The 19,116-nt window shown below is 41.7% G+C and overlaps 1 protein-coding gene across 1 annotated transcript in view; it reads right to left on the minus strand.

Moving 5' to 3' along the window:
• The window catches only part of COL4A1 (collagen type IV alpha 1 chain), a 213,283-nt gene that overhangs the window by 15,909 nt on the left and 178,258 nt on the right, over positions 1-19,116 (minus strand). Inside the window, exons 34-43 of the mRNA XM_077807066.1 lie at positions 18,699-18,851; positions 16,976-17,074; positions 16,794-16,883; positions 13,353-13,492; positions 12,051-12,181; positions 11,894-11,970; positions 10,823-10,921; positions 9,470-9,520; positions 8,409-8,594; positions 7,268-7,401 (exon numbers count right to left, since the gene is read on the minus strand). Of these exons, the coding sequence (XP_077663192.1) occupies positions 7,268-7,401; positions 8,409-8,594; positions 9,470-9,520; positions 10,823-10,921; positions 11,894-11,970; positions 12,051-12,181; positions 13,353-13,492; positions 16,794-16,883; positions 16,976-17,074; positions 18,699-18,851 (1,160 nt within the window). The remainder of the gene's footprint in view (positions 1-7,267; positions 7,402-8,408; positions 8,595-9,469; positions 9,521-10,822; positions 10,922-11,893; positions 11,971-12,050; positions 12,182-13,352; positions 13,493-16,793; positions 16,884-16,975; positions 17,075-18,698; positions 18,852-19,116) is intronic.

The raw sequence follows: 19,116 nt of genomic DNA on the forward strand, positions 1-19,116 counted from the left end.
ATCATAATGCAGATTTGGGACATCAAGCAGTGGCTGCAGAACTTTCGGACATGCAAAGCCACATTGCCGGATTTGTGTTGCGAGCTCGCACCATTCCTCCAGCACACAGACACCAGAATGAGAGCGAGAGTGTTGATAGTTGAGAAGTGAGTGGCGATCAAAACTCTGGAAGCTTACATTTCTGGATTGCTCCCAGTCCATGGGAAATCATTTTGGAGCTGGCAAATCCACAGTGGAGGCTATTGTCATGCAAGTGTGTAGGGCCATTCATTGTCTTCTGTTATGCAGACCTGTGATTCTTGGAAATGGACAGGACATAGTAGATGGATTTGCAGCAATCAGGTTCCCAAATTGTGGTGAGGTGATAGATGGCATGCATATCCCTATTTTGGCACCAGCCCACCTTGCCACAGAGTACAACAACAGAAAGGGCGACTTATCTATGGTCATGCAAGCATTGGTGGATCACTGGGGATGCTTCACCAACAACACTGAAGGCTAGTCAGGGAAGGTGCATGACACTCGCGTCTTTCAGAACACAGGACTTTAAGAAAGCTGCAAGCAGGGACATTCTTTCCTGACCCTCGGATTGCCATTGGTGATGTTGAAATGCCAATAGTGATTCTGGAAGACCCAGCCTAAGTCTTGCTCCTCTGGCTTATGAAGCTGTACCCTGTCCACCTTGACAGCACTAGGGAAAGATTCAGCTACCAGCTCAGCAGGTGAAGAATGACAGATGAAGGTGCGTTTGGTAGATTGGATCTCACTGAGAAAAACAGCCCAATGGTTATAGCTGCCTGTTGTCTGCTGCATTATCTATGTGAGGCAAAGGGGGGTGGGGGTAGTTGCCACAATGGTAGAGGAGATGTCTGCTGACTCTGAACAGCCAAACACCAGGGCCATTACAAGACCCCAGCATGGAGCTATGTGGTTACAGGAGGCTTTGAAAGAGCATTTCCATGGTCAGGCACAGTAATGTGCTGTGCTTGACTATGCTCTGGCCCTGAAGGTTTGTGAGCTGTTAGGAACTGTGCTTCGTGTACATTTATACATAGAACTATTTTTGTCTTATAATGAACCTATGAATTATTCTGTTTTGCTGCACATTTATAACCATTACACTGTCTTTCACTGAAACTATGAATTATGTGGTGCTTGTTGTACATTTATACCTATGACTGGGTGTTTCCTTGAACCTATGACCTCTGGGGTGCTGTACACTTACAAGTCGTAGGAGCTTTGCATCCTGCCATACATTCTGCAGTATGTGGGGTGAACTATAACAATGAATTTATTTTCAAAATATAGACTTGCCTCCACTGTCAAAAGCCGTGAAATGAAACAATGTGAAGAAAAAGGGACAATACAAACTTCCAACATAAATTAACTGAACACAACTTTAAATTTAGAAAGGCAGCAAGCAGTTCTGTCCATTTTAGTGCACAAATGTAGTCCATTTTGGATACATACACCAACTGTGCCTTTCATAGGTCATGGATGTGAAGATGTGGTTGTCCTTACTGTCCTCTGGCATGGAGTGGTAGGGCTAGGGATGAGATCCAGGGTTCTAAGAGGATTTTTGAGGGGCGCAGGAAGCTGCCACCATGGACTTCTCCATGGACTGTTCTCCAAGGATGGCAAGATTGTGATTGTTGGTCAGTTAGGGTCAGCAGCATTTGTGTTAGCTGCCTGAGAAGCCTCATTATGTCCTGGTGCATCTCTCTTTTTCCTGAAGGGATTCTTGGGTCTTTCTCCATGTTCTCCTGTCCTCTCTATCCCTCTCCATGCAGTCTACCATGTTGGCCCACCAGACCCTTTGTTTACAGTCCAGTGCAGCACTGGTTTGCAGGATCTCACAGAACATATCATCCCTCATCCTCTTCTTTCTCCTCTTCAGTAGGATCAGGAATTCCCCAGGTGTGGAGGGTCACTCCTCAAGGCTGCAATAGCAGCAGCTCCAGATAAAATGGAAATATGTATAATTGTACGTACAGTCACAATGGAAAGTGAAAGATAAGCTTCAAAACTCCCTTCCCTCATTCCCATAATAATCTGTAATAAGACATACTTATTGCTACTTCAGCTGCAGCGTGCCCCTGCACAGCACTGCTCTCCTGCCCCAGCCATGGTGAGTATTGCCCGCGAGGGGCCAGGTGGGGGAAGGAGGAGGGTATTAACATTTTCGGTTGCATAAAACAATATGGTCCCTATTTCAATTGATACAAGTACAGGGCAACGGCACTGAGTACTGGCACTATTTTTCACAGGTGGTGGTGATTTTAGCTGATCTCTCACTCCTGAGTGTCACAGCGGCACAGAGAACACAGCCTTTGCAGGCATCCCAAAGCCACCCAGGACCGCATGCCACTAGCCTGCTTACTACAATGGTGCCTGCCAAAATCATTGTTGAGCGGTGTGGAAAAGTGTCCTACCGCTGAAGAAGAAACAAGATGGACATCCCTAGAAACCTTCGGGAGAGAACTGCAGAGTAACTCTATGAAAGTTTCATCAAGATCTCTCAGGACACAAGGGACATTCCTCGGTACATCAACAAACTGCTCTGCAGGGCCTCCAATGCCTAATCCTACAGGGGAATGAAAAGAAGATAACAGATCTACTGCCGTTTGTTGTACTGCTACCTCTTCTCAGATAAGTAAAACAATGAAAAGTCGATGCATGTCTTTAGTAACTTGGGATGGGCCAGGCGCCATCTTTACATTTAAACATGAAAAGGGAAAATGCATGCACTCACTTTCCCAAGGTTCCATCTCTTGCACTGTGCTCGCCCATGCCTGGCTAGTGGGACTGACTAGGCTGCAGCAGAGTCTCTTCAGGTCCTGGCTCATGGCATAGCCAAATTGCCCTGCCCCACCACATCTCCCTTCCTCCTCCTCACTGTCCATGCCAGAGGGCTACATCTCAGGCTCCACTGAGGCATCCACAGTGGTCTGCGGGGTGCGGGTGGGGTTACTGCCAAGTACGGCATGCAGCTTGTCATAAAATGGCAGGTCTGTGGCTCAGCACCAGATTGACTGTTGGCCTCCTGGGCCTTGTGGTATGCCAGCCACAGTCCCTTTGTTTTCCCGCGGCTGATCCCTGTAGTACCCCTTCGTCTGCATCCCCTTCTCGTAGATGTCCATGTTTCTATGGCTGCTCCATAGCTGTGCCTCAACAGTCTCTTCTCCCCACAAGTGATCCAATACCCCCTGTCTGCTCCAGGCAGGAGTATGTCTTGAGCGTGTAGCTGGCACAGTCGGTTGGTTAGCTGCACACAACAAGGGAGCGCTGCTAGGTGTGCTCACCAAGCCCAGCCATCAGGGAAAGGCATTTCAAAAATACACAGTATTTTAAAGAGACAGGGGAGGGGCTTCTGGTCTTCGTGACCCCTGGGCAGTGGAGTTCAACATTTGTGACTAGAGCTGTCAGTGTGAGGCATTGTTTGACAACTGTTGGAGGACTGTTAGGATTGACATAGGTCACGCAATGTCTACACTTGAACTGTGTCAACCACAGTACTTTGACTACAGCTCAATGCCATTCGGGGAGGTGGTTTTACTGCATCACCATAACAGGGTGCTTATGTCAGCAGGAGACAAATTTGAGTGTAGATATGTGAAAAATAGGTTGATGCAAGGCAACTTACGTTGACCTAACTTTGTAGTGTAGACTAGGCCTGTGCTAGAGGAAAATCAAGGCCACATACTGTAAGACTCACACAAGGCATAGTAAACTCACTAGTTACCCAATGGAATTTATTGACAGCATCCTTCAGTGTATTACAGCAGAAACACTTCAAAACCAGACTCCAGCAAGAGACTGTTGAATTGGAATTCATTTGCAAATTGGATACAATTCACTTAGGCTTGAATAGAGACTGGGAGTGGCTAAGTCATTATGCAAGGTAACCTATTTCCCCTTGTTTTTTCCTACACCCCATTCCCGCCCCTCCCCCCGTTCCTCAGACATTCTTGTTAAACCCTGGATTTGTGCTGGAAATGGCCCACCTTGATTATCATACACATTGTAAGGAGAGTGATCACTTTAGATAAGCTATTACCAGCAGGAGAGGGGTGGGGGGAGAGAAAACCTTTTGTAGTGGTAAACACCCATTTTTTCATGGTTTGTATGTATAAAAGCATCTTCTGTATCTTCCACAGTATGCATCCGATGAAGTGAGCTGTAGCTCACGAAAGCTTATGCTCAAATAAATTGGTTAGTCTCTAACGTTCTAGTTTCTGTTTCAATTGATCCAGAATAAGCATCTAAGCATACCTTAGAGATTCCCACAACAAATTGCTAACACAAGTCCTAAACACTACAGTCGTCATGAGCCATTATTATAATATAACATTTGCATAAAGCTCTATAGGTATGCAGAGAAAATACAGATGTAGATCCAGAGCCACAAAAGTATTTAGGCACCTAAATCCCTTTGGAATTAATGGAAATTAGGCACCTCAATACCTTTGAGGATCAGGGCCATAGACCTTGCACTAAGAAATGTACAAAATAGGTTAGAGATACCATGGCGGGTACACAGGGAGAAATTACATCAGAAAGGGGAAGGGAGGTATTCACAAAATAAAGTTATGTGGTTACTTGTATTCAAAAAGCACATGGCATACATCAATTATTTTCTTTTAAAAGGTGCACGCCTGTGCATAAGCTGAGCATTGCACTGCCCGATTACCTGCCTGGGCCTGAGCAGCAGAATGAAGGTCAGAATCATGAGGCAAGGGGTCTCAGGCTACCTCCCCCCAAACAAACTGTATGCCTGTGCTCCCCAACCTGACTCCTACAATTGGAGCTGGTTGGGAATTTTCCATCAGAATGATTTTTCAAAAGAAAATGCAGTTTCTGCAAAATCAACAGGAAAATTTTGATTTTGCTGAAGTTTTTCAATTTGCTGTCAGAAAAACCAAAACGAAATATGTTGCTTTGAGTTGGTTCCACCTGAAAGGAAATATTTCAGTTTGTTGAACTTACCTGAAATGTTTCGTTTTGAGTCAATTCAACTTTAAATTGCATTTTCCTATGATGGTACATTGGTCGTGGTAATTGTAGTTCATATGACATTCTCTCCTAGAAGTTGCCTCCCAGGCTGGATTATATCTCCCAGGATGCAACACAGTTTCCCCTATGACCTAGCATCATGGTGCATCACAGAAGTCATATGACTGTCGGTGCTTCATGGGAGATGCAGTCTGGCCTGGGAGACTGGTCCATGAGGGAGAATAGGGACATCGGATACTTGAACCACAACTCCCTTGAGGCAATGCAACATAATAGGAAGATGCAGTTTAATGTTTAACTGACTCGAAATGAAATGTTTCGGGTCAGTTAAATAAAACCCAAATGAAACATTTTGATTTGGGAATGTTGAAATGTTATGTTTTAATTGAAAATGACTGGAACTTCATTTTGTGAAAAATTTCAATTCTTTGTCCTGATTTGGAAACAAATCATTTGTTGAAATATCAGAATTTTCTGTTGGACAGAAATTCTGATTTTCACTCAGTTCTGCTTATAAGCACTCTGGACACTTAGCAAAGAGAATGCACATTTGAATCTTGCTATCAATGCTTGTTGAAAACATCTGTCTCTCAGAGTTATTAATGGCATGCAGCTACTCCGAATGTGGAAAGCTGGTGACCAACAAGGATCTAGCTTAAAAAATTCAAGACATGGGTTTAAGTGTCACTGTAGAAGCGGCCCCTTGGAGACAGAAGAACATCCAGTGTGGCTTTACATTATGAAGAATCTGTTCCTCTGAGTCCACTGTTGGAATCCTGCTTCCCACACTAGGATCTTAATGACCCCTTTCCTGAGTCCCTCTTCATCCTGTACAATGAGTGTGATGGTGCCATGCCTACTCTCTTACCCTGCTTTTATTCACCTATTTTTATTATATTTTAGTTTAATTTCCTGCTAGAAGAAAGAATGAGCTACAACCTGAAGAGAATTGTGCTTCAAGAAATGAGGAGGCAGAAATACTTAGAGGAAGGGTATAGAACAGGGGTCTCAAACATGCGGCCCGTGGAGTTATTTCCTGCAGCCCGCCATAGGCGCTGACTCCACCAGCACCCAAGCTCCCCTCCCCACCTTTTCCCTCCTGAGCACACTGCGTCCCCGCTCCTCTGCCTACCTCCCAGCATTTCCTGCCGCCAAACAGCTGTTTGGCAGCACTTAGGACTTTCCAGGAGGGAGGGGGGAGGAGTGGGAACATGGCACGCTCAGGGGAGGAGGCAGAGAAGAGGTGGAGCAGGGGCGGGGATTTGGGGAAGGGGTTGGAATAGGGGCAGGGAGGGGGCAGAGTTGGGGTGGGGACTTTGGGAAAGGGGTTGGAATGGGGGCAGGGAAGGGGTGGGAAGAGGTGGGGCAGGGGCAGGGCCGCATGTTTGAGACCCCTGTGACTGTTAGTTAGGGACACTGGGCACCATCCCCCATCGCCCAGGGGTCTCTCTGTAAGGAGTGCTGGGCAGCCAGGGGTCCTCCCCCCATTGCCCAGGGGTCTCTCTGTTAGGGGTGCTGGAAACCCAGGGGTTCCCCCACCCATCACCGAGGGGTCTCTCTGTTAGGAGTGCTGGGCACCCAGAAGTCCCTCCCCCCGCCCCCATCGCCCAGAATTCTCTCCATTGGGACACTGGACAGTGTCTGTGACGAAGTGGAAATTTTCTGTAAATTTTTTATAATTCCTAGGTGAGCCTCAGTTTCCCTCTCAACTTTGTGCAGTGACTGGGGTGTGTCTGGGGTGTGACTGGGGGGGAGGGGGTGGAAAGGGTTACACAGTGCAGGAGAGAGTCAGCGCCTATGGCGGGCCACAGGAAATAACTCCGCGGGCCACGTGTTTGAGACCCCTGGTGTAGATCATCATCAGTGTTACTGACCACATAAGTTACAGGTGTTTATATTTTATTGAAACCCCTCTTCTCATTACAGTTTTAAAAAAGTTAAAAGATTTACTTTTAATAGCACACTATATTACTCTTTATTTTTTTCATTTTTGACTATACTTTTGTATCGTTCTACGAAAAGGTTTCACTGGTAAGGCCCTTGGGCCTCATGTGGCCCCTGTGGTGATTTGAGTTTGAGATACCTGCTTTGCACAGTCAGCAAAGAGTCTGAAAGCATTCTGGATATATAGTATTATTGGTTTGAAAAATAAATATCTATGATTAATACATCCATTAACTGGAAGAACTAAAATGACCACTATGTGCTACTGAGCTACACTGGAGAAATCACTAAGGTAGTTAAAGTAACTTACAGGAATGCCTTGGAATCCCAGATCACCTTTGATTCCAAGTCTTCCAGGTGTTCCAGGCCAACCCGTGTTTCCTTTTTCTCCTTTGGCTCCTTCAAGGCCTGGAGATCCTGGTGGTCCCTCTGGACCTGGTAGACCTAAAATGGGGTGGGGAAAAGTTTCTTGGCAAATTTGTTTTCTAGAAGACATCAGTATTTGGATTAGGACCAGATGGCTCAAGTTAAAGGTGGGCAAGATCAAAGTAAAGCTGGCAAGGAGCAGGAATGCTTCAATAGCTAGCTAGGACATGGACCTACTTATCCAATGGGTCAGTTTCCAGCTCAAATAGTTTCAGAGCTTCAGGGTCCTGCTGAGCTCACCACTGCTACTGGAGAAGCAGGCTGAGAAAGGATCAAGAAATACCTTATTTCTCCTTAGGCTATATGAAGCTAGGAGCCTTCACATTTTCTCTGGACAAGGATCTGCAATAGTGATCCACATATTAAACTTCTCCAAACTGAATTACTGTAATTCATTGTATCTGGGGCAGAAAAAGAAGCAATGCAGAGGCTTCTGCTCATACAGAACTTGGCAACCTACAGTGCTATGAGCTATTCACTCCTGTGCTCCACAATCTCCATTGGCTTCTAATCCACTTCCATTGCCAACTCAAGGCCTTCGCCCCAATTTTCAAATACATCAACAGGCTGGGACGCAGCAGCATCAGCTATGGTATGTCCATCCATGGCTTGACAAGACAACTGCACTTTCTGGTACAAAGCCACTAATATAACCCTGGATGAAGCACATTGGAGTTGCAGATAAAGTGCTCTGGGTCAAGGGGGTTCATGGATGGAATGAGCTAAGAGGAGAGATTAAACTACCCCAAAAGCAGATCACTTTTAGGATACACTGCAAAACTGTCCATTGGGAGAATGCTTTTCCAGGACAACTAGGAAGATTTTATTTTGTATTAAAAAAATCTATAAAAAGGTAAGAAACATAATAAAGACTTTAATACAAAGCAATATGAAATTATATTATTAATAGAAAGGAGATATCACTAATATCCTTAGTGCAGACTAGTAATAAAAATAAATAATAAACTCATATCATCACCATAAACATTAGATAGTTTACAGTTCATAGATTTTTAATCACTTACCTGAAAGTCCAGGTTGACCTGGGGGTCCTCTGTCTCCTTTAGGACCTTCCATTGATCTCCCTGGTAATCCGGGAATGCCCTGTTGGCCTGGAAGACCTTGCGGGCCAACAAATCCTGCTTCTCCTTTTGAACCAGGAATCCCCGGGCTTCCTGGGGATCCTGGAAAACCCACATCACCTTTTGCACCTAAGATTTAAAACAGCCCCCAAAGTAGTTAGACAAAGGATGATAATAAATTGAAACATTTTGCATTATTATGGGCTGATAACCTTTATTTCTATATTGATCTTCTTTTAGACATTTGGATTACAATGAAATTCTTTCTGGAAATTTCATTATTCTCTACCAGATCTTCATGAATCAGCTAAAAGAAATGGTCAGTTTAACTGAAGGGTCTGCCTAGCTAAATTGTTTGTGGCTTATTGCTCACCCATTTCCACCACCTTCATCCCCTGCACTCACACCTAACTCTTCTTATGAGCTAAATCCTAAAGTCCTTAATCAGCCAAAATTCCACTTGTGTCTTCGCAGTGGAAGTTTTACTTGGGTAAGGACAACAGGGTTTAGTTCAGAAGAAGAGGATAGATTTACCAAGATCGACATTTAAAACATATGAATTTTTTCCCAAGTTTGTATAAACAGGTAATTTAAAGCTTATTTTAGAACTTTCATTGCTCACTCAATGTATTTTATTGGCTGGTGAAAATATGTACAATAAAATGTTAAAGAAAGGAAAAATAGCTAGACTTTGATTTTTACAAAATTAGTATGGAAACAGAAGGACTTCAAATTCAAAAGCACTGTACACAATACAAATATAGGAGTTATTTGCATTATCTCACCACAACACAGCTTGCAGTAAATTCCACACTAAGAATATTTACCTATTTAGGGCATATCTAATTCATGTCCAAGATGCTGCTACTGTAATCGAAATTGGTGATTGACATCTCAGAGTTTTTGCCTCCAGATTTAAACAGTGGAGCACATAAAATAATGCAGTTGCAAATGTGTTTGAACTACAGAATTAAGTTTTTAAAACTTTATTTATTTTATATTACCTTTATCTCCCTTTGCACCAGGAAATCCTGGAAGCCCTCTACCTGGAATACCTACAAGTAACGGCAGCAAAAATGAGACAAGACAATAGTTACATTTAATACATAATTAATATCTATTAAAACAACAGACACTGGCATTTGAAAATGAACAGTTTATGCACAAGTTTTTCTGGGCCGGGACTGTCTTTCAGTTATGTATTTATACTGTGTCTAGCACAATGGGGCCCTATCTGTGAATGAGGCCCCTAAGTGCCACCACCGTACCAATAAAGAAGAAAGGATGAGCCAGCGCCAATATTTCACAGCAAATTTGTTCTGGGAAAAGATTTCCTAAACAGCAAATGCTTTAAAATACTGCCAGATTTTGCAACAGTTTTTCCTTCAAGCTAACACTGATGCACAATGCAACTAACTAAAGGCACTCATCTCCCTCAAAGCTGGTTCAGGACTCCATAGTGCTACATGAACTAAGCGAAGATTAATTTAGTGTGAGGGCTAATTAATGCTGTTTACTTTAGGTATAATTTGTTGATGATGATGCAGGGTGCTCAGTTGATGCAGGGTGCTCAGTCTTTTTTTTTTTTTTTTGCATGTTCCTTTTTAAGTCATAAAGAGCCAAATTGTGAGGTCCTTATTCAGGCAAACCCCTTTTGACTTTACTGAACTTTTGAGTAAGGATCTCAAGATTTGGTCCATACTGCACTAACAGTACACATGGTTCTTTCCCCTCCAATTTATACCTTTTCAGGAATGATCATGTGAAGAATATAATATTCTGTTGGATTTAAATATCCATGCCAACTTTAGGAGTCTGATGCTGCAGTCCTTGTCAATATATGTCAATGGGAGTTAAGAGGAGATATTCTTGATTCTGATGAAAAAAGGTGTTTTTCCCACTGAAATTTTTAAATTTTTTTTTCTGTTTCATATAAACGATATGTTGTTTACATATTTTTGTTTTAAAAACCAAAATGACATTTTATGTCTCTTTGAAGTAAAAGTTTTCATTACAAATCAGTTCAAAACTTCTGTCATAAAAAAACAACAATTTTTTTTACTGAAATATTTCAAAGATTATTGTTGCAAATTTCTCAGGGGGAAAATGTCAGTATTCAGACCAGACCTACCAATTTCCTAAGAAACTTTCTGTCCAAATTACCAGCTTCATAGTAGTTTGCAAGGCATTATACAAACTTCATTATATAATCCTCCCAATGTAAGTACCTAAAAACTACATGGTCCTCCATCTTATTTGACTGTGCAATCAGACACTTCCTGTGCATTTCTGTAATAAATATCTGACATATATGTACATTTTAATACAAAAGAAAGGTAACATGGCATGATGCTTACCTGGGTCACCCTTTGGTCCAGGCAAACCTGGTATTCCATCATAACCTTGTTCACCTTTCTGACCAGGGACACCAGAGGGACCTTCAGAACCAGGTTCACCTGAAAAATCATTCATTGCCATTTTATAATCCAGCCATCAGATTTTTACACATCTTTCTCTCAATGGAAACGTAGGTTATGATGCTGCTCCCATTGAAGTAAAACGGCAGTTATCCATTATAGACTTGATTCTGTTCTCACTTTACATAGGTTTTACATTGGCAGAACTCCACTGCCTTCACTGTTGTTACTCCTGAATTACACCAGTATGAGAGAAGAATCAGTCCTTTTAGTTCAGGGATCGGCAACCTTTGGCACACGGCCCATCAGGGGAAATCCGCTGGCGGGCCAGGACAGTTTGTTTACCTGCAGCGTCCGCAGATTCGGCCGATCACAGCTCCCACTGGCTGCGGTTCACCGCTCCAGGCCAATGGGGGCTGCAGGAAGCAGCGCAGTGCCAAAGGTTGCCGATCCCTGTTTTAGTTTCTTATAGTAATAGTTGTGAACCCAGCTAAGACTAAAGTATAAGAAAAGCTTGAGTCTTCTCCCTCAGTATCACCCATTGAATATGAGGTGCTTATGTCCTGCAGAGAGAGAACTGGGCCACGAGAATTCATACAATCACCCTATATAGCCTGACTCTCCACTTTGACTTTAGCATACTAGTTTTACCCCAGTGACATTACACCAGTGTAACATAGTGGAGATCAGGCCCTAAAGGTCAATGTGAGGGATTTCAAATGTAATTGGTAACAATAAAAAAGATGATGGTAGCAACAAATGGAACTGAAGAAAAAATGTCCTACAAACAGCTTTAAAGAACCAGTCCCCCCACATCTTAAAATGATTGGTTTTGTCTTGCAATGCCCCTCCGCCCTCCAACTCCAAAGTTTTCACTTGTAAAATGAACAAATGTGACCAGGAATCTTTGAGACAAAATAAATACAGAAGACCACAATACTATTCAGTCATTTTTTAAAGTAGAAAGCACACTTGAAACAGTGCTTTTTAAAAATGAAGTGGATTCTTTACCTGCTTCTCCTTTTAAACCTGGAATACCACCCAAGCCAGAGAGTCCTTTTTCACCCTTTTCTCCGTGGCTACCTGGGCTGCCTAAAGAAAGCAAGAGGATTTGATTAACTGACTGTACATTTAAGCTTGTTAGTTTTATATTAAATGTTTTTAGGACTTGCCTGGATATCCTGCAATGCCAGGTAATCCTTTGGGACCTGGATGACCAGGCATTCCTGGAATTCCTGTGCTACCCTTTTCACCTTTTTCACCAGGGAAGCCTGGAACACCTGACCTTCCTTGTTCTCCCTATGGGGGAAAAAAGCAAACAATAAAAGCCACACATTTAAGATGTGGTAAAATGGCAAAGCATGTTCTGCAATATTACATAATTTCCCCCCATTGTATCAACCATCGTATTAAAGAATTTCATCCTCCTTATTTATGATTAAATTCAGTGAAGCCTGTAGGCTCACAAACACACAATTATCTGAATTCATTCTGTTATGTAGTGCACAGACGACTAGAAGCCTTCTTATACGCTTCATTGGGGGCCTTTTATCATTTTTTTTTCCAGTGATAAAGATAGCAGTTTTCTGCAAGTTACCCACATAACTTATATATTGCACATGCATTTAGTCACCTTCAAAGTCCAGATTATCAAAATTCTTTATTTGCTATTAAATACACAGGGTTTAATTTTATAATTTTCACTTCAAAGTTCAAAGGTTACTCTAAATTTTTCCCTTCAAAAAGTCTGGTGAACCAACATCAGAACCCCTTTCAGAATATGTGGAGTGTGAATTAAGTCTATCTATGGCATGTATATGGCGCCCATTACTATATTATCTGAACAGCTCACAATCTTTTAATGTATTAAAAATGCCTGTAAGGAAGGGAAATGCCTGTAAGGAAGGGAAATCAGGATATGTTTTAGTATAGTGTGTTGTGCACCTTCTTAGTCGGCTTTTAAGAGTTAATTTCTTTCATTTTCAGGGATGTAAATTATTTTATTTTATGGAGATAGAATAAATTAACACTGCTGCAAAATTCGGTACCATTGTGCCATGGAGTATATGAGACACTCCATACACACACACACACGCCCGTCCATCATCATCCTCTCCTGTTTCCAATGCCAACATCGGGGAGGGTTGACTTCTGTTGGTTTCTTTCCCTTTGGAACCTAGACTGCCAGCCACCTCAAGTCTAGACTCATTTTATAGATGGGGAACTGAGACACAGAGAAGTTAGTGACTTGCCCAAGGTCATACAGGAAGTCCATAGTAGAACAGGGACTTGAACCCAGGACTCCCATGTTCCTAACCACCAGGCCTCTCTTACACACACACACACACTAAGTTTCCACTCAGATATTAAAATAAACAAAATATAAATTTAACAGAATATCTTATGAACAAATGAATCTTTTGAGGTACTTATTAGAAATGAGACAATTCATTTTTGAGATTGTAAATACCTTCTCACCCGGAGAACCTGGAATGCCAATCCCTGGAATTCCCGACTCTCCTTTGTCTCCTTTTTCACCTTGTAATCCAGGGTATCCTGGCATACCTTGTGAGCCTGACACACCTGGCACACCTTTTTCTCCAGGTGTTCCTAACAATAAAATAAAAAGTATATTAAATCTGTGGCACCCTAGCAATAAAGACAAAAATCTGTTATTGAGATGTTACCTTGAAACGACTGTGAATGTTAGAACTAGGAAACAAGTGAATTGCTGTACTACCTAGTAAATAGAGATAAACAAGAACCTAGCCATCTAAGAAAGTGAATTGTTTTTGGTACTTCCCCTATTTTATTATACATATATGTTCAGAAGTGAGCCTATGATTTAGCCATGCACACAACCAAATGCAAAAAAAATTCAGGTTTCCATAAAGAGCAACTGACATATACAATTTGTAATATACCCATCTGATCAATGGAACCAGAACGATTTCCAGGTTACCTACCATGTCTAGTAGCAACTTAGTGATGCACCTTTTCTTTCTCTTGCTCATTGATCTCAAAGGCCAGTTTTGACTAACAATTAAAATTAATCTAAATAATGTATGAGAATAGAAGTTGGATGACAAATTGGCCAGCCTTGATGTTACTGATTTTTTGGCCTTCAATCTTTTTTCTTTGATTTCTCAAATATGTTAGGTATAAACTAACAAATAGCCAATTTTAACTGAGATAGGGTTCCCTGTTAAGATGCATTCCTCCCATTCCTCTATTTTAAAAAAAATAGATATTGTCACTAGGACACCACATTTCTATCACAGTTGGATGCATTCCAACTTTATGACAAAATCTATAAGATACATACATAACATTTTCAAAACTGGCTGCCTGAATTGTATGTGCAAATCCTACCTGTGATCCTGAAACAAGTAATTGTGCTGATGTGTTTGTCCTCATACACAGATCTGAGATTTGAATGCAGAATTTGGGAACCCATTTTAACAGATTTGTTTTAATATTGATGTAGGAGTGAAAACCAAAGGCATGGAGACCAGATTTTCAGCTGGTGGCATAGCTCCATAGAAGTCAGTGAAGCTACACTGATCTATGCCAGCTTAGATCCTCAGTTGAATTCAATGGACCTACACTGACAGATATCAGCTAAGAATCTGGTCCTAAATATTTTGTCCAGTGGTTTGGTAAATCTCTACTGTTATATAAAGGAACGATCTAAAACTGGGTGGACTCAAAATTCAACCTACATTTCCTGCATATGAGTTAGCCCTACCTAAATCAGGTTAAATGTGACCACTGAAATAGCTAACCTCACTCTTTATTTTAACTGTCATGTCATTTTCTGGATACACTTTCTGGATAAACTGTCTTTTTCAAATTTAGCTTTTTTTAAAATATACAATTTGTTTTGAATCAGATAAAAAGTTCAGAGATTTAGGAGAAAAATATTTGGAATTATTTATCCCTTTCGCTTCCTCAAGCTATAATTAGGCTTGGAAGGATTAGATTTTTCTTGGAAAATATTGATAAATGTAGATTTCACCAAACACACTGAAACAGACAAAAAATATTTCTACCAGTAATAATTGAAATTTACAGATGCTGCTTCAGAAATTATTAGAGTTCAATTTACAGATATTTACTTTGTATATGTTGACTATGATGTTGACAATTTGTGTTTAACAATTATAAAGCTTTCAATTTTTGAATCTCAATGTTAATTGTCATTAAATAATTATTGTCTGACCCCCTCCAACTATCTGAACCCGCAGAATTTCCCACAACTGTGAAAATTTAAATGGATAAAAAAAAACCCTAAAAAAAAAAAAAGCTTAAAAATAAACATCTATATTATCTGTCAAAATGATCAAAAAATAAAAATCAAATTCTGCCAACCGTTGCTATAATGTACAAAATAGATAACGTGTTTATGCCTGCATGCCCTTTTAGCTTTGTCAACAAATACAGGAAAATACCACTTTTAAATATGATTACAGACTGTTTTGACCTGAAGATATTACAAGATTTTACAAGGCAGGTTCCCCACTCCCCATTTGAAAAATAAGCGACGGTGGTGCTCAAGAAAGGTGTCCCAGTTGGCAGAGCTGAAAAATAAGCTTCTGTATTTAATAATAGAACAGTTACAACACAGGCAGAAGCAGTGCAACGTCCCATCTGCAACCGTACAACATCATACCACCATCTTCTGAAAGAGCCACCTCTAGAGGTGAAAGGTGGTTCAAGTTTTCATGTCCCTTGGGTCCTTGGTCTCTCTGTTCAGACGTCCAACAGTAGTGCAGACTATGATCTACTTATCCACTAATATCTGAACTGAGACAACCAACTCTTTTCACACAGGATGCTGAATGAATGTCAGATGGCAACTTCTTTTGGGCCTTGTGGCAACACCTAAGGTATATGTAGCCACACATCACAGTGAAAAGCAGGCTGAACTCACACAGCGGTGCGTAGTTACATGTGGCAGTGAAAGACTTTGGCAGCAGGGAAAGACTCCAACAGCAGGGAGCTGCCAGAGTCTTTCCCGGCTGCTTCATTCATGCCAGAACTTTTCCCTACTACCAGAGTCTTTCCCTGTGCCGGAGAAAGGCTCTGGCAGCTCCCTGTGGCGGGAAAAGGCTCCAGCAGTGGGGAGTCTTTCACTGCAATGAGGAAAGGCTCCGGCATGGGACAGTACCCTGCTAAAAATAGCAGTGTAGGTGGGGTAGGCACTGCTTCAGCGTGTAGAGAGCATACATATCCTAAGCGGTGCCTCACCATCTACACTGCTATTTATACCCGCGTGAGAGGGGCATGCAAAGTATGTACTCTACACTCCATCATAAGCGTAGACATAGCCTTGGTCACTACTGACTTGGGCCATATTTAAACCAGTGGCGAAAGGACAGCATCCTCTCTGTTATCCAATCTATGCAAATAACATAGTTTAACAAGAAAATCTTCTTTGGCTGAGCACTAACAATAAATTATTTTTAACTTCAGGGTTTCAAGGGTCAGAATGTGGCCAGACACAGGAGCACAAGAGGCAATATGTTCCCTACACCAGGTGGAGCCTTTCCACGTGTCGATTCCTGGCAGAGGGGGAGAATAGGAGCAGTGTGCCACAGTGCTGAATAATCAATGAGTAGAGCCTGGACTGTCCCACCACTCCAAACTGCTCGCCAGCAGAGCTGAGGCAGCATGAGGTGGGATGTAACCTGCAACCAGCTGAGGGAAGTTATTCCCCTCAGAAGTAAGGAGGAGGTCACAATTCCTTCCTGGGCATCTCTCCTGGGGTGACACAGCTATTGGTTAAAGGCTCAATCTATCCCTAAATATTTTAAGATCTGTGTTTCCTTCACTATTTTGACCAGCCACTCTTGACACATATCTTTGTGAACGTGATATCTCAACAAGCTAAGTTCACACCATATGGTACCTGGCAAACCCATTTCTCCAATTGACCCTTTTTGTCCTGGAAATCCTGGGTCACCTGGGTATCCTGGAGGGCCTTGATCACCTTTTCGTCCTACGAACAACGAAAAGTATTACAAGTTCCATTAGTTAACAAGGATTACAAAAGTCTGTGGTAGTTATATTTATTAAAAGCTGCAAACATACCTGGAAGTCCCGGGAAGCCACGTTCACCATCCTTCCCTGGCATTCCTGGTACACCATAATCCCCTGTTTTCCCCTTTTCTCCTATTATTCCTTCTTGTCCTGGATACCAAAAAAAACCCCCAAAACTAATTTTCAATTCTGTCATTACTTTTACTCTCACATGTAAAGTAATAGGCAACTCCTGCATTGTGAGAATCTTCACAGTTATCACTTCTCTCTAATAAACAAGGAAATGGGTGAATTCAAACTTCAGATGTAGTGCAGTAACATTGTAAAAGTTATCTAGCACACCAGCCACACCGGCTAGGTATATGTAACCAAAATCAACTTTGTTGTTAGTGCACACAATCACAGTATTGTGGTTTTTTTGTAACACATGTGGCAAGGTATATCTTGAAAAAAAGCATGAAAAGAAACATAATACATTCAGAATGGATAAATGTATTTGAGACATCTAGAAAGCTAGTATTCTATTATTAATTATGTTAATGTGTAATGAGACTCCAGACAGTGTCAGGTTGCAATGTGAATGACTGAGGTGACTATTTTGCTGTCTAAGCAGGTAACTGAGGGGTCTGTCTGTGAACAAGAGGCTGCCTGAGTGACCTCTGTGTTGGCTCAAATGTGAAAGCCCCTGCTACCTTGAGTCACCTAACTTTAGACCTTTGTCTAAGAGCCCCCTTATGCTATTGTCCATATATAAGTGGGGTGTCTCTGCTTCTAAGCCATGACCACTAACCTGTGCACCATCTTTGCAAGACACAAAATGAAAACAGTTCCAAAGGAACTGACAATCTTAGAGAGAAACAGAGAAGACAGCACATACAGAGAAACCCAGGGGAAAGGCGGCAAAGAGTCTTGTGGTACCTTATAGACTAACAGATGTATTGGAGCATAAGCTTTCACATATTTATACCTGCCTCTGGAAATTTCCACTACATGCATCCGACGCAGTGGGTATTCACCCACGAAAGCTCATGCTCCAATACGTCTGTTAGTCTATAAGGTGCCACAGGACTCTTTGACGCTTTTACAGATCTAGAATAACACGGCTACCCCTCTGATACCAGAGGAAAGGGTCACTCTGAATTAAATATTTTTACCTTTATATTTTGTTAGTTGATTCACTTCTTGTTAGTATCGTACAATAAATTAGTCTTAATGAGGAATCTGGGTGCTGGAGAGTAGCTACTGAAATTTTTAAAACAAGCAGCTTTGTTGAAAAATGGCTTTTGTTTGAAATTGAATTTTTTCAATGAACATTGTTGAAAGATTTCATTATTAAAAGAAAAATGGTGCCTTTTACCCAACTGAAAAGGTTAATGAAAAGGTCACTGAAAGTTTTAATTTACCAAAAAATGGATTAGTGTTAAAACCCAAAATGTCAATAATCATTTTGATAATAATTTTTATAAAAAAATAAACAAAAATGAAAAAGATGCATAGGGACAAGTGCGGGGAGACCAGCCATTGGGCCACATCAGGATATGCTTACAGGGGCGGGTGTGGGAACTTGAGTGGCGAGGTACCAACACCCCACGCACCCCTGCCACAAAAGGGGTGCTGCGGTGCCAGACCCGTCACAGTGAAGCTCCTAGATTTTGATTTTTGAAAGCTGGCTTTCTAAAACCAAGATGTAACAGAGGACAAACACTAAGCATCACCTTTAATACATAAATAGATAAAGACTGGTACTTATCCAAATGTAAAGATTAAAGGGTACCTTTTTCTCCTGGGTCTCCCTTTTGACCTTTCATATTTTCCATGTCCGTTATCTTTATGGTTCCTGGTTCTCCTGGTAGACCTACTTCACCTTTACTCCCTTTGAGACCAGGATCACCGCGTGGTCCTGACGTACCCGGAAAACCTGGAGTACCTGCAGTGAGAGAATACCAGAATACCACAGTAATGTATGATGTGTGACAGATATGTACAAAACAAAGTAATTACTAATTCAAACTGTGAGCTAAGTGTACCAAGGTCAGAAGAGCCTGATTTACCTCCACAGGGAAAGGATGGGGCATTTTTTACTCCATGTTCCCATGTGTTGCATGGGAGGCTGAGTTCTGCCAACCAGAAAGCTGCTTTAATTTATGACCAGGGCTCCATAGCAGCCCTGCCTAAGGAAGTGGCCCAGGAGG

This window comes from Eretmochelys imbricata, chromosome 1 (assembly GCF_965152235.1).
Source record: "Eretmochelys imbricata isolate rEreImb1 chromosome 1, rEreImb1.hap1, whole genome shotgun sequence".
NCBI lineage: Eukaryota > Metazoa > Chordata > Testudines > Cheloniidae > Eretmochelys > Eretmochelys imbricata.